The following is a 15,115-nucleotide window of genomic DNA, read 5'->3' on the forward strand; positions in this document are numbered from 1 at the left end:
TATTTTTAAAAACCCTAATTTATGAGAACAATGACAGCTCTGAAGAATTCAATAAACAACTTCAAAAACAGACTCAACCAAACAAATGAGAGAATTGGTGAATTATAAGACTTATTTAAAATCATACTGTCAGGAGAGCAAAAAGAAAAAAATTAAAAAGAAAGAGAAAATCTATGTGAATTATGGAATACCATTAAAAGATACTATCTATGAATTACTGGAGTCCCAGAAGGAGTAGGAGGGAGAAAGTAGCATAAAGTTTATTCAACAATTATAAAGATATACTCAGTCAACATCAGAGCACTTAAATATATTAAGCAAACAAAACAGAACAAAAGAGTAAAATAGACAACAATGTAACAAGAGTAGGGACTTTAATACCTCACTTAGAATCAAGAATGGAACTATCATCAAAACAAATCAATGAGGACACAGGATTGGAAATATACTTTAATCCAAATGAACCTAACAAACATATATAGAACATTCCATCCAACAACAGTAGCACAAACATTCTTATCACTGTACACAGAACATTTTCCAAGATAGATTGGTCATATGTTAAGTTACAAAAGAAGACTTAGCAAATGTAAGAGGATTGAATTCATAGCAAGCATCTTTTCTGACCACAATGGATATGAAACTTTTCTGACCACAATGGTATATGAAACTAGATATCAACTAGGATATCTATTCCAGGATGACAACTGGAAAATTTACAAGCATGTGGAAACTAAACAACACACACCCGAACATCCACAGGTCAAAAAAATCAAATGGAAAATCAAAAAAATATTTTAATACAAATGAAAACAGAAATACAAAATACCAGAGTTCCCATTGTGGCACAGAGGAAACAAATCCTACTAGTAACATGAGCTTATGGGTTCAATCCCACTGATCTCGCTCAGTGGGTTAAGGATCCAGTGTTGCTGTGAGCTGTGGTGTAGGTCAAAGACACAGCCAGCATCCTGCATTGCTGTGGCTGTAGTATTGCTGTGGCTACAGTTCCGATTCGAACCCTGACCTGGGAACCTCCATATACTATAGGCTCGGCCCTAAAAAGCAAAAAGAAAAAGAAATATAAAATACCAAAACTTACAGGATGCAGCAAAAGCAGTTCTAATTTCCAGTCTATTTTATTGATAGTTATTCAATGTTTAGTTGTAATTTTGGTATTTTCATGAGAGGAGGTGAGCTTAAGTCTTTCTATTCTGCCATCTTGTCCCAATCTCCAGCAAAAGCAGTTCTAATAGGTAAGTTTATAAGGATAAAATGAAAGAGAAAGATCACAAACCACCAACATACCTTTACCACAAGTAACTAGGAAAAGAGAAACAAACTAAGTGCAAATTTAGAAAGAAGAAAATCATAATGATCAGAGTAGAAATAAATAGAGATACCATAAAAGCAAAAAAAAAAAAAAAAAAGACCAAGATAAGAGTTGGTTTTTTGAAAAGAAAAACAAAACTGACAAGCTTTAGCAAGAGTAACTGAGAAAAAGAGAGAGTGCAGAATTATTCACAATAGTTAAGACATGGAAACAAACTAAGCATCCATCAAAAGATGAATGTATAAAGAACATTACTTCATAATATGCAATTATATATAGTTATATATAATTTATTGTTATATAACATTATATATATAATGAAATATAATTCAGCCTTGAAAAAGAAGGAAATCTTGCCTTTTGCAAAAACATGTCCCAAACACTGCACATTACAAAAAATCTACACTGCACAATGATTTAGACACAGAACATCTACCTCAACACGGCAGAAAACTGCAGAAACCCAAAAAGGTCACCCCAATAATAAGTAGAAAAAGGAAAAGAGAGAGAGAGAGGAGGAGGAGAAGGAGAAGAAGAGGAAGAGGAAGAAGAGGAGGGAGGGGGAGGGGAATGGGAGGGCAGATGGGGAGGATAGGGGAAGGGAGGAAGAGAAGGGGAAGAGGAAGAGAAGAGAAAAAAAGGAATCAGGAAGAACAAACAAAACCTAAAGTCAGCAGAAGGAAGGAAATCATAAAGATCATACACACACACACACTATATATACAAGACTCCTATATCAAAACATTGTGGTAACCACAAACCAAAAATCTACAATACAAACACACACACACACACACACACACCACACACACGCACACACACAAATAAGAAAAAATCAATTAGGGAGTTCCCATCGTGGCTCAGCAGAAATGAATCTAACTAGTATCCATGAGCACAGCTTTTATCTCTGGCCTTGCTCAGGGGTCAAGGATCCAGTGTTGCCATGAGCTGTGGTGTAGGTAGAAGATGCAGCTTTGATCTGGTGTTGCTGTGACTGTGGTGTAGGCCAGCAGCTGCAGCTCCAATATGACCCATAGCCTGAGAACCTCCATATGCTGTGGTTACAGCCCTAAAAAGACAAAACAAAATAAAAAGAACTAAAACACAAACACTAAAGACAGTCATCAAACCATAAGATAAGAGAATAAAAGAAGGGAAGAGAAAAAAAACAAAAAAAAATCCAAATAATCAACAAAATGGCAAAAAGAAACAGATATCAATAATTACCTTAACTGTAAATGGAATAAATGCTCTAACCAAAAGATGTAGCCTGGCTAAATGATACAAAAACAAGACCCAAATATATGCTGGCCTATAAAGAAGATATAGTATATGCATATACAATGGAATATTATTCATCCATGAAAAAGAATGAAATAATGCTGTTTACAGCAACATGGATGACCCTAGAGATTATCATACTAAGTGAAGTTAGACAGTGAAAAACAAACATCATATGATATCACTTATAAGTGGAATGTTAAAACAAAAAGATACTGCAGAAATACTCACAGACTTTGAAAACAAACTTATAGTTACCAAAGGGAACATGTAGGGGGAGGGATGGACTGGGGATTTGGGATTGGCATATGCACCTGGGATATATGCAATGATTGGCCAACAGGGACCTCCTGAATAGCAGAGGGAACTCACCCAATATTCTGTGATGATCTTTATGGGAAAAGAAACTGAGAAAGAATGAATGTGTGTATATGTATAACTGAATCACTTTGTTGTACAGTGGGAATTATCCCAACATTGTAATTCAACTATACTTCAATAAAATTTTTAAAAAAGAAAAAAAAAGTGCAGAAGACCTAAATAGATATTTCTCCAAAGAAGATATATGGATGGCAGTAGGCACATAAGAAGATGCTCAACATCACTAATTATTAGCAAAATGCAAATCAAAACTATAATGAGGTACTACCTCACACTGGTCAGAATGGCCATCATTAATATGTCTACAAATAACAAATGCTGGAGAGGGTATGGAGAAAGGGGAACTCTCCTACACTGTTAGGGGGAATGTAAATTGGTACAAACCACTATGGAAAACAGTATGTAGGTTTTCTTGGAAATTAAATCTAGAACTACCATATGATCCAGAAATTCCACTACTGGGCTTATATGCATACATAACCACAATTCAAAAAGATGCATCTACCCCATGTTCTTTGCAGCAGTATTCATAATACCCGAGACATGGAAAAACCTAAATGTCCACACCAGATGAATGGGTTGATATGGTACCTATATATAATGAAAATCTACTCAGCCATAAAAAGAACAAAATAATGCACTCACAGCCACATGGATGTAACTAGAGAACATCATTCTAAGTGAAGTAAGTCAGAACAAGAACGACAAAACACCAGATGATATCACTGACATATTGAACTAAAAAGGGCACAAATGAACCTAACTACAAACAGAAACAGACTCACAGACATGGAGAACACTCTTGCGGTTGCCAAGGGAGAGAAGGGAGAGCGTGGGATGGACTGGGAGTTTGGGGTTAGTAGATGCAAACTATTACATTAGAATGTATAGACAATAAAGTTGTACTGTATCGTTTATCCAATCTCCTGAGATAGACCATAATGGAAAATAATATTAAAAAAATGAATGTTTATGTATATATATACACATACACATACGTATATGTATGACTGGGTCACTTTGCTATACAGCAGAAATGTGCATAACATTGTAAATCAACTATATTTCAATTAAAAACAATAATAATAAAATAAAATGAATAAATTTAGGGTATCTAATTACGCCTGGTGACATAATTCACAATACTGTATTATATACTTGAAAGTTGATAGGAGAATAGATCTTAAATGCTCTTACTACAAAAAAAAGTATAATAAGTAAGGGAATAGATGGGTTAATGACCATGGCTGTGGTAAAACATTTGCAGTATATTTGTTACTACACAAAGCAGGTTAGATAATATTTCTTACAACTGATTATCTGATTAGAGTGTGACATAGGGTCAGCTACAGGTGAATTTCAATATACAAGGACACTAAATAATTTTATAAGTTATTTAGCAACTGACATGATTTGTTGTAAGTTTCTGTATCTCAAAGTTGATGGAAAAAAGATATTTGTGATACATGCACATAAAAACAAAGATGCACAAACTCAGATAGGCACACATTGTCTGGTTTTTTATTTTAAAAATTTAGATTAAAAAGGTAAAAACTCACCCACACACACCCATTTAAAGACAAGGTACTGGCATTTGGCAAATTAATGAAAAGGCAAAATATGTCTTTGTCACCCATTTTATGCTCTGCAGGACAAAACCAATCTGAATTATTAATATATTCCACCAAACCTCTTCACTTACCATTATTCTACAAGATCACCATTTGAGTCCCCAAATTTTATGCTCTAATGACAGTATCTTATTGAGTCATTTACTTTTAGGAATAATAAAGCTAAATTTGTCAGTTTATTCAGCTATACTTTAAAAGTAAAATTTGTCTTAAATGGGATATATAGGAGTTCCCATTGTGGCTCAGTGGGTAAGAACCCAATTTAGTGTCTGTGAGGATGCATGTTCGATCCCTGGCCTCACTCAGTGGGTTAACGATCCAGTGTTGCTGCAAGTCGTGGGGTAGTTCACAGATGCAGCTCGGATCCTTCGTTGTTGGCCTATGGAATTAACAGCTACAGCTCAGATTTGACCCAGCCCAGGAACTTCCATATGCCACAGATGCAGCCTTAAAAAGAAAAAGAAAAAAAAAACCTAATAGGATGTATACAATATGAGATTTTATTTTTTAATTTTACTGAAGAATAACTGACAAAATTATACGTACTTAAAGTGTACAACATGATAACTTGATATTTATATATTGCAGAAATTAGAAAGATCAGGAAAATTAACATACTCCTCCCCTCACATAATTAACATAGTTAACTCTTTTCTCTCTGTGAGGTGAGAATGCTTCTGATCTACTTTCAGCAACTTCCAAGTATACCACACCACATTACTAACTAAAGTTACCATGCCCTAAGTTAGCTCCTCAGAACTCCTTCTTTTAACTGAAAATATGTACTCTTTGACCTACATTCCCCATTTACTCCTTCCCCACAACCTCCAGAACTCAGTTATATCCTCTATTCTCTATTTCTTTGAAACTGTTTTTTTTAATTCACCACATAAGTGATATCATATAGTATTTTCATACACGTTGTAGCAAATGGCAGGATATCCTTCTTCTCATGGCTAAATACTAGACAGATAGATAGATAGATAGATAGATAGATAGATAGATAAACAGACAGACAGACAGATAGATCAAACTCATTTTCTTTATCCATCCCGCCAGTGAAGAACATTAAGGTTATTTCCATATCCTAGCTATTGTGAATAATGATGCAATAGATATGATGCAATAGATATGACATGCAGATGTCCCTTTATATATATATATCAGTCTCTGAAATACTGATTTCAATATTGTCAATATATCCAGGATTGGGATTGCTGGATCATACGGTAGTACAATTTTTAATTTTTTGAGGAACTGTCATACTGCTTTCCAGAATGGCGGTACCATTCTACATTCCCACCTGTAGTGTATAAAGGTCAGCTAAATTTGAATATTTTAAATTCCAGAGCTAAATGTTTTTTTTCATTTAGAGCTAAACATTTAAATTTGCATAGTTTTATAAAGAGTTCTACTAGGAAAATTTTAAATTCATGCTATAAATATTCCTACATTCTGCATATTCCTGATTCTATATAACATAAAATACTAATCTATTCCACACTGATGAGTTGTAGCTTTAGTCATTAAGAGTCATATTTCAGTAGTTTCAACAAATACTCAGATCAAATCCAAGCATAAGAGGTTATTCCCATCACCTCTGAAATAACATACTTTACATTCTTTTTAAAAATTTAGAATTCATCTCAAGAGTGACCACTTTCAGAATATAATATCTTTCCAAGTAAATTACATGTTTCCCAACATACATAAAGGGAAGTTCAGGGAATTAGCAATTTTTAGCTTAGTATCAAAATTCAAAATCAAACACTTTAGTGGGATGTTAGCTTCAAAGGCAACTAGAAACAAATTCTTGGTATTTAAGTTTTACAAAAAGAATAACATGAATGTAGGTGCTTATGAGTGTACTATTTATTATGACAGTCATAAATGATGTCAAAATCATCTAATTATTTCTCTCATATCTTTCTATTACAATACTCTGACATATTTTTAAAACATTTGGATTACAAGAATTTTCAAGTGGATCCTTCTATTCCCAGTCATTACTTTATACTAACTTCCATTATGTTGAAAAATACTCTCTCCCGTCCACTGAGAACCAGCTTATAAACTGAAGGTGAGATGTGTAGGCATTTCCCTTCTCCAATTCAAGTCTAAGACATATAGCTTGAAAAGAGTTTTTAACGGGATCTGAGAGAGTGGCTGAAGATTAAGGATTGAATATATATATATATATATATATGCATATATGTGTGTGTGTGTATGTGTGTGTGTAGCTTGAAAAGAGTTTCTGATAGAATCTGGGGAGAATAGTCAGAGATTATGAATGTATGTGACTATACATATAAAATTTCAACCCACAATATAGGATTGAAAACAGCTATCACTCCAAATCTGAAACATGAAAAAAGGCTACCAAGTGCTATTTGGAAAAAAGAAACATCTAGAGGAAAATCTTTTTTCTTTGGGCAAAAAGTCCCAGACCTTTCTTTCCCTCATGCAGGTTTCTGATCATTTCCATGGTGAGAACACTGGTTCTATTTGACACAGATGCATAGAGTCAGACCTCAGAAAGGACTCCTGAAAGGGAATCTCCAGGAGAGACAGAGTGAGTCATTCGAGCACCATGCTGACTAATGTACTCGGAGGCCACTCAAGAGGGAGACAGATGCGGTGGCCTGAGAAACCAAGACAGGTTACTCACATCTGCCAGGTCTACCCTGCCCTGGCTTTGGCTTGGTCAGCACGCAGAAGAGAAGAGTGGTGACAAGACTTCAGTGTGTTACAATTGCTCCCCTGAAGCAGCTAGTACAGACCAATGCCTACGAGCTAGATGAAAGTAAATGTTGCTTGAGCTGTAGTCCTCGGAGAAAACTAAATGAGAAAAAAATCAGAAGCACATAGGATATAGATGCTTAAGACCTGGGGATCTATATCTCCAAGTTGCTAATTAACCTGACATTGTAGAGTGTCCAGAACAGGGCTGTCTCAAGAGAGAAGCATGAAGAAAGGCGTTTCCCAACTGGACATCTGTTTAATCACCAGAATATCACAAATTCTGTCACTCACACCCCAGCCCCTCCAATTTATGTGTTCTTATAATTGTCTTTCCTGGGGATTAAGAAAAGAAAAAACCTATGGCATTGCTATTAGAATTTAGCTACATAATTGGATGAGTGAGACTGTTTCTCTTTTGTAGCCAGTGGTTTTCATTAACAAGTATAAATAGTCTTCAATGTCAATTGATATTATCCAGGGCACCAATGCCTGAGGAATACTTTACTACAAGAATACACCAAGTTATCTGAATAAACTCCATAGTATTGGCCATTAAACATGTTTATAATTTTACCTTAAGTTAAACTGGTATGATGAACATTTTTATAAATAAATATAAGCTTTCAAATTAAGTTTTCATATATTACTTATAGATATAACTTTGTTTCCTTATTTATTATTTATTTTTAGGGCCGCACCCACAGCTTATGGAAGTTCCCAGGATAGGGGTCAAATCGGAGCTGTAGCTGCTGGCCGATGCCACAGCCACAGCAACACCAGATCTGAGCCATGTCTGCAAACCTACACCACAGCTCACGGCAATGCCTTATCCTTAACCCACTAAGCCAGTTCAGGGATCGAACCTGCGTCCTCACGGATTCTAGTCAGATTTGTTTCCGCTGAGCCGCAAGGGGAACCCCTGACATTGCTATATTTAAAGGAGCTGAAAACATACATATTTCTTTTTTTTTGTCTTTTTTTTTTTTTTTTTGCCATTTCTTGGGCCGCTCCCGCGGCATATGGGGGTTCCCAGGCTAGGGGTCGAATCGGAGCTGTAGCCTCCGGCCTACGCCAGAGCCACAGCAACACAGGATCCGAGCCGCGTCTGCAACCTACACCACAGCTCACGGCAATGCCGGATCGTTAACCCACTGAGCAAGGCCAGGGACCAAACCCGCAACCTCATGGTTCCTAGTCGGATTCGTTAACCACTGCGCCACGACGGGAACTCCTAAACATCCATATTTCTAATGTCAGTGCATAAGAGTGCCCCCACTCATTCCAATTCAGCAATTAATTCTGCCTTACAATCTGCTAGGTTAAAAAAAAGTACGTATCACGATGGCTTTTGATTCACCTTACATAAACCTTCCAAATACTAAGTTTGTACAAGTATTCATCTGTATTTTCTCCAATTATGAAAGCAAGAGCCATATTTTGCAGTAAAGTCTTTACCTAGTTAATTCTTTTATGTATATTCATTAAATTGGTTAGCCAGAGATCTAATATTACCATTATTTTAGTGGATCATAATTTGACCCATTAAATAATATATTAATTCCTCACTGATTTGTAGGACTAAATGTTTCTGGTGATCATTATTGTTGTTGAACATTAATGATTAAGCACAAGTAAATATATTTAATTGAAAGATAGTATTGAAGCGAGTTATCCAGTAGCACTTTCTGAGAGTTGAAATACTACATATTAGAATGATATGTTGCTTTCCAGGTAGTCAGAGTTTAGTGCTAGAAAAGCAATCTCTAGATGTGTTGCCATTGTGGCCTTTTAATTTAATACTGATCAGTTATTCTCAGCACATAAAGGAATCTTAAAACCAGTCTATAATTTTCCAAAGGCATCTGTGGTGTTGTGTAAGATTAGGTTGTGATGATGAATGTCGGAGTAATCTAAAATATCACACAAATCAGTAATTGAGTTCTTCATCCTGATTCAAAAGGAAGGCCAATATTTTCCATATTCAGAATAAGTGTTTCTCAAGTAGCCTTTCAAGGGAGAAAGAACTGTTACTGGTGCCAGTAATGCCAACTATTTTAATGCTATATAAATGAACTTGAAAATTTATTGCTTTGGATTAAGGCTTTGTCTTCCATGGAAATTTGTAAAATTATGTAATAGAAAATAGATTTTTTTTTGGTTTGTTTGTTTGTTTTTGGTTTTCAGGGCTGCACCCAAGGCACATGGAGCTTCCCAGGCCAGGGATCAAATCAAAGCTACAGCTGCCAGCCCACATCACAGCCACAGAAATGCCAGATGCAAGCTGTGTCTGCAACCTACACCACAGCTTATGGCAAGGCCAGATCCTTAACCCAGGGAGTGAGGCCAGGGATCAAACCTGCATCCTCCTGGATTCTAGTCGGGTTCGTTAACTGTTGAACCACAACGGGAACTCCAGAAAATAGATTTTTTATCAACAGAATATGATTTGAATTGGACCAAATATTTCATAAGAAGTATACTTTTTGGAAAGGAAGAGAGTAAACGTCCAGAGGGAGGGACCAGCTACTAATTATTAAATGGAATCCTTTACAATAGGGAGACTCTAATGCATAAATGGGTTACACAAGTGATGGCTGAAAACCCAAACAGTGGATTGTGAGTTAACCCGGAAATTAGAAACAACTAGCAGCCATTACCACTACTGGACTTAAAGAAGCAAAAGTAGCAAAAGGACCGGGATCCCCTGGGGGAAGCAGGGACAAGAGTAAGCCTGCCAGGGAAGCTGGAACCAAAAAAGGGATCGCCACCCCAGCTAGGAAAGCCTCCCACAGCCCAGTGGAAGGAAGAAATACCCTGGCTTCTCTTTTCATTTTAGTCTCAAGCCAGGGTCTCCCAGGTGAGAACTGGTTGATACCGGAGCCTGGGCAAAGCAGCCTTTGGGCACCAGCCCTCCTATGATACAGAACAGTGTTGGAAAAGGAGAAGGAATGACCCTGCTGAGGGCAAAAAACCCAGGACTGGCACAACTCGCAAATATTTCTATCTCCTTTTGGTGGTGAGAAAGGTTACAGAAGGAAGAACATGACAGAGTCTGTACATCTGTTGTTTCTAATGTTTACAACCACGTCCCTCATCAGAAACATTTTTGGTCAGGCAAACCCAATACATGAATACTTTTATTTCCAAATTACACACATGTACTATTCTATAATATATTTATATCCTTTGTAAAATATAAACTACGCCCCAATGGGTCATCACTTCATGGGATGTACCCCATCTACTTTAGAGACAGCTACAGAAAAACCTCTTCTATTCTTCTAAAAGTGGTAACAATACTGTGTGTAGATCGTAATTTCTTTCTGATATGAAGGTGTTATTATTAACCACTTCTTAAAAGAGCTTGCGAATTTGCAATACTTTCTCCTTTTATACTAGAGGGCAGAGTCCACTTCGTCCCCATCATTTCCTATTTCCCTGAAGTCTATAGGTCATTACTTAGATCCTCAGTAACTGCATATTAACCTGATGCAGGTATATACAGATGTCGGCACACCATGCACAAAACTGAGTTTGGCAAACAAAAAAAAAGTTTAGCGAGTTACCATTGTGGCTCAACAGAATCGAACCCGATTAGTATCCATGAGGATTTGGGTTCAATCCCTGGCCTTGCTCAGTAGGTTAAGGTCTGGTGTTTCCACAAGCTGCTGTAGGTTGTAAACGCGGCTTGGATTTGGTGTTGCTGTGTCCATGGTATAGGCTGGCAGCTGCAGCTCCAGTTCAACCCCTAGCCCAAGAACTTCCATATGCCACCGGTTCGACCCTAAACAAACAAACAAACAAACAAACAAAAGTTAAATGAATTAATTTTTTAAAACAAGTATTTCAAGGGAGTTCCATTGTGGCGCAGTAGGTTAAGGATCTGGCATTGTCACTGCAGCTGCTTGGGTTGCTGATGTGGCACAAGTTCAGTTCCTGACCTGGGAATTTCCACATACTATAGGAGTGGTCAAAAAATAAATAAAATAAGTATCTTAAGATACTATCTAAATAATACTGGCACTTTTAATAGCATATATGATAGAAAGTAGGTGAAGTGACCTTAATGGGCTTTGCAAATGAGCAGAATGTAAGGATGTTCTCATAGTCTGGAACTATAATTGTCCTTTCTGTTATCCCATATAGATGCCATCTCCTGTAACAACACGAAGGTATCTGACTTGGATATCTTTACAACAAAATGCATGTGTACATAAAGGTGTATGTCACTGACTGTCTTCCAGGGGAAACAGAAGCACAAGCCTCCGTACTTAGAAGGTGTACTTAGAAGGTGTATGTCACTGACTGTCTTCCAGGGGAAACAGAAGCACAAGCCTCCGTGGTGCCTCTCTCTCCAGAGACCTAGCTCCCTCTCTAAAACAGAGACGGGAAGGTACTTGGGAAGGAGAACTCCAGAGGTGTGTGCTGAGGAAGCGAGCTAATACCATCCATCTGCAGAGAGCCTGAGCCGTGAGATCCCAGGAGAGAGTGAGCTGACAAACTGCCTACCTGCGATTCCTCCACTGCCTGTCCTGGATCTGCGACCGTGATGGAACTTTTCATCAAAGCCACCAACAGCCTCTATAGCTGGATTGCCATTCTTTCTATAAGGTAGGTCTTTCTTTAGCATGTTATGGGGGAAAGGGGAATTTATTTTAAAAATTGAGGAAATCCAGAGCTAATTCCCTTTAGAAGTGAACAAAAGCAGTTTTTCAATATATACACCAACATTGACCATATTTTTAATTACGGAAATTGTCTACCTTCTTCTTTTCACAGACATGAGCCCCACTTTCTTCATCTTGATTAACAACAGGAATGTGAAAGGGGGAGAAAGTAGTTTCAGTGCAGTGTCTGCTTGGAAAATATTGTTATTCTTGCAACATAAATACACAAGGAAACACTTGTGAAAATGTAGAATTATATCAAGCAAAATGAAGCCATTCATGTGCTGTCTTTTTTCTAGGAGACACTGAATCTTTCAACAGTTCCCTTACTCTTTACTGAATAGTAGAAGGTAAGGTCAATGTCAGGTTTGGTGTACCATAACATCCAGGGCTTTTATTTTACCAGCAAAATACATGGCCAGATAGACAAATGTTAACAACCAAAGTGACTACCAGTATCAGTTTCCTCCTCTCAGTGTAATTCCGGAATAAATATTATCTTCTACTCAAAACACATAATAGTTTCATCTTGGCAAAAAATCAAAATGCAACCTATTATTACCATTGATACCAAAGAAAATAAGCCATTATTCCCTTTAACTGGACTATGTAATAGTTGCCAGAGACCAGGTATAATGGCTGTGGGTTCTTAGAATTAAATTTTTATTTTCTAGTTGAGATATTTAAAGGACAATGAGAAATTTTCATTGGAGGTTTTCTTTGGTCATTCATGCCTGCAGTATGTAGAAGTTGCTGGGCCAAGGATCAAATCTGTGCCACAGCAGGGACCCAAGCATAACCTGTTTCACCACAAGAGAACTCCAATGGAGGGTTTTGGGCGGGGGGTGGTTTGGAGTTGTTTGTTTTTAAGGAATCTGTTAAGATTTGATTCCATGGGTAAATTACTATAGTCATTTTGGAGAGATCAGAATTGACTATTAGGAATTACAAATTTTCATAACTACATTCCTTAATCTTTGCAAGTTAATAGTTTAAAACACACTTCTAAATTCTACACAGTTTACTTTATGAAAGGTCAACAGATTATTTTAGGTGGCTGAATTCATGTACTCCTGTAAGTAAAGCATATTAAAGCATAAGGACTATAGATGCCACCAGGGAGAAGAGCTTGCTTGCTGGAAGCTCTGAATTAGATTTTTCTAAAGAGCAATATTTATAAAGTTGGAAGACTAATGACTCAAATAGGGAGATCACAAAAGTTTTCCTTTATCATCAGGTCACTATAATTATTCACTTCACAGAAAAACAATGAATATTAAATAACCCTATCTGATGGTCGCTGTTTGAAAATTCTAACTGTTCTTATTTAGTCTCTGTGTCTCCAATTCTATACACTTCTCTTTCAGATTCTTGATCATGTGATGTATCTTTCAGATTATCTGGTGTATTTATTGTCTATCATATCTATATATGCAATGATCAACTTATTTTCAACATCTTGCTTTTTCACAGTCTGCACACTATGGCCTGTGTATTTTATCTTCAGAGAGTTTGGGATATATCTCAAGTCTGTTTTGTATGTGATCTAATGTCAACCCTATGCTTATATACTTCCTTTCAATGAATTTGATGCTCTCAAGACTGTATTTGTCTCCTTCTTTGTAACAGGCCCAGCTACTACATTTTTTAATTTCACATAATTTTCTTTTGTCTGTTCTCTCTATATATAAAAATCAAGTGTCCAAATGCTCACTTTACTCAGTTTGTCATTTTTGCATTGGTTATGACCTCTGATCGCCTTCCCACAGGAAGAAAATCGGAATGCCCAAGAAAGGTGATTCACCGTTAAGCAATGAAAGGGACAAATTTTAGCACTCCCGCAGGTTTCATCTTACTGGGCTTTTCTGACCAGCCCCGGCTGGAGATGGTTCTCCTTCTGGTCGTCTCTGTCACGTACACTCTGACACTGACGGGGAACACGGTGATCATACTGGCCTCATACTTGTGCCCCAAACTCCACACACCCATGTATTTCTTCCTCTCCAATCTCTCCTTCCTGGACCTCTGTTTCACTACCAGTATTGTCCCACAAATGCTTTGGAATCTCAGGGGGCCTGCGAAGACCATCAGCTACGCTGGTTGTGTGCTCCAGCTCTACGTTGCTTTGGGGCTGGGCTCCACGGAGTGCGTCCTCCTGGCCGTTATGGCCTATGACCGCTTCAGTGCCATCTGTCGGCCCCTCCACTATGACGTTATCATGCACCCCAAGCTTCTCCAGCAGCTAGCAGCTCTGGCCTGGATCAGTGGTTTCATGGAGGCCACAGTTCAGACCATCCTGGTTTTCCAGTTGTCTCTCTGCAGCCACCACAGGGTGGATGATTTCATGTGTGAGGTGCCGGCCTTGATTAAAAGCGCCTGTGTGAACACAAGCTTCCTGGAAAATGAGCTCGCCGTAGCCAGTGTCCTCTATGTTGTTGTACCTCTGGGGCTTATTCTGGTCTCTTACGGCTGGATTGTTAGGAGCGTGCTGAGGATAAAATCTGCCCAAGGCAGGAGGAAAGCATGTGGGACCTGTGGGTCCCACCTGCTTGTTGTGGTTTTGTTCTTTGGAAGCATCATTTCCGTCTACATCCAACCCAAGAGCAAATACACACAGAATCACAGTAAATTCCTCACCCTCTTCTACACTGTAGTGACACCCGCACTTAATCCTTTGATCTACACCTTGAGAAACAAAGAGGTTAAGTGGGCGCTAAGAGGATTACTGAGAAGAGTTCCTCGTTAGGGAGAAATGTGAATTATACTCACATAATTCCTCAGATATTGGAGAATTCCTCCAATTATGGGTTCCCCTTTCATGGACAAGAATCACAGTTACATCTCCTAAATAAAATGGCCTGAAATTTTCTTTCAATGACATCCCGAAGTTACTTATCCTAAATCCTTAAATCCTTACCCTGAGCCCTTCTACTTGCTCTCTCCAGAATTGCTATCTAACTCCCTCTCCCCCCACCAGCTGTTTTGTAAAGATTCTATGAACAAATAAACCAACATATAAGGTATGTGCTTGTGTACACATATTACATTTTCGTAAATCCTGAAGTTACTGCTCTAGTGGT

General features: G+C 37.7%; 1 protein-coding gene across 1 annotated transcript; it reads left to right on the forward strand.

Annotated features, from left to right (window-relative positions):
* Positions 1-13,848: 13,848 nt before the first annotated feature.
* On the forward strand, positions 13,849-14,781 carry LOC100158165 (olfactory receptor 2G3-like). Its single transcript, XM_001928306.2, has one exon. The coding sequence runs from the start codon at positions 13,849-13,851 to the stop codon at positions 14,779-14,781; it is 933 nt and encodes a 310-aa protein (XP_001928341.2).
* The last annotated feature ends 334 nt before the right edge of the window (positions 14,782-15,115 follow it).

The sequence above is a fragment of the Sus scrofa genome, unplaced genomic scaffold (assembly GCF_000003025.6).
Source record: "Sus scrofa isolate TJ Tabasco breed Duroc unplaced genomic scaffold, Sscrofa11.1 Contig227, whole genome shotgun sequence".
NCBI classification, from domain to species: Eukaryota; Metazoa; Chordata; class Mammalia; order Artiodactyla; family Suidae; genus Sus; species Sus scrofa.

Bases quoted from the DNA above. Each gene is read 5' to 3' on its own strand.
- LOC100158165 (XM_001928306.2), top strand. From the start codon at position 13,849: ATGAAAGGGACAAATTTTAGCACTCCCGCAGGTTTCATCTTACTGGGC.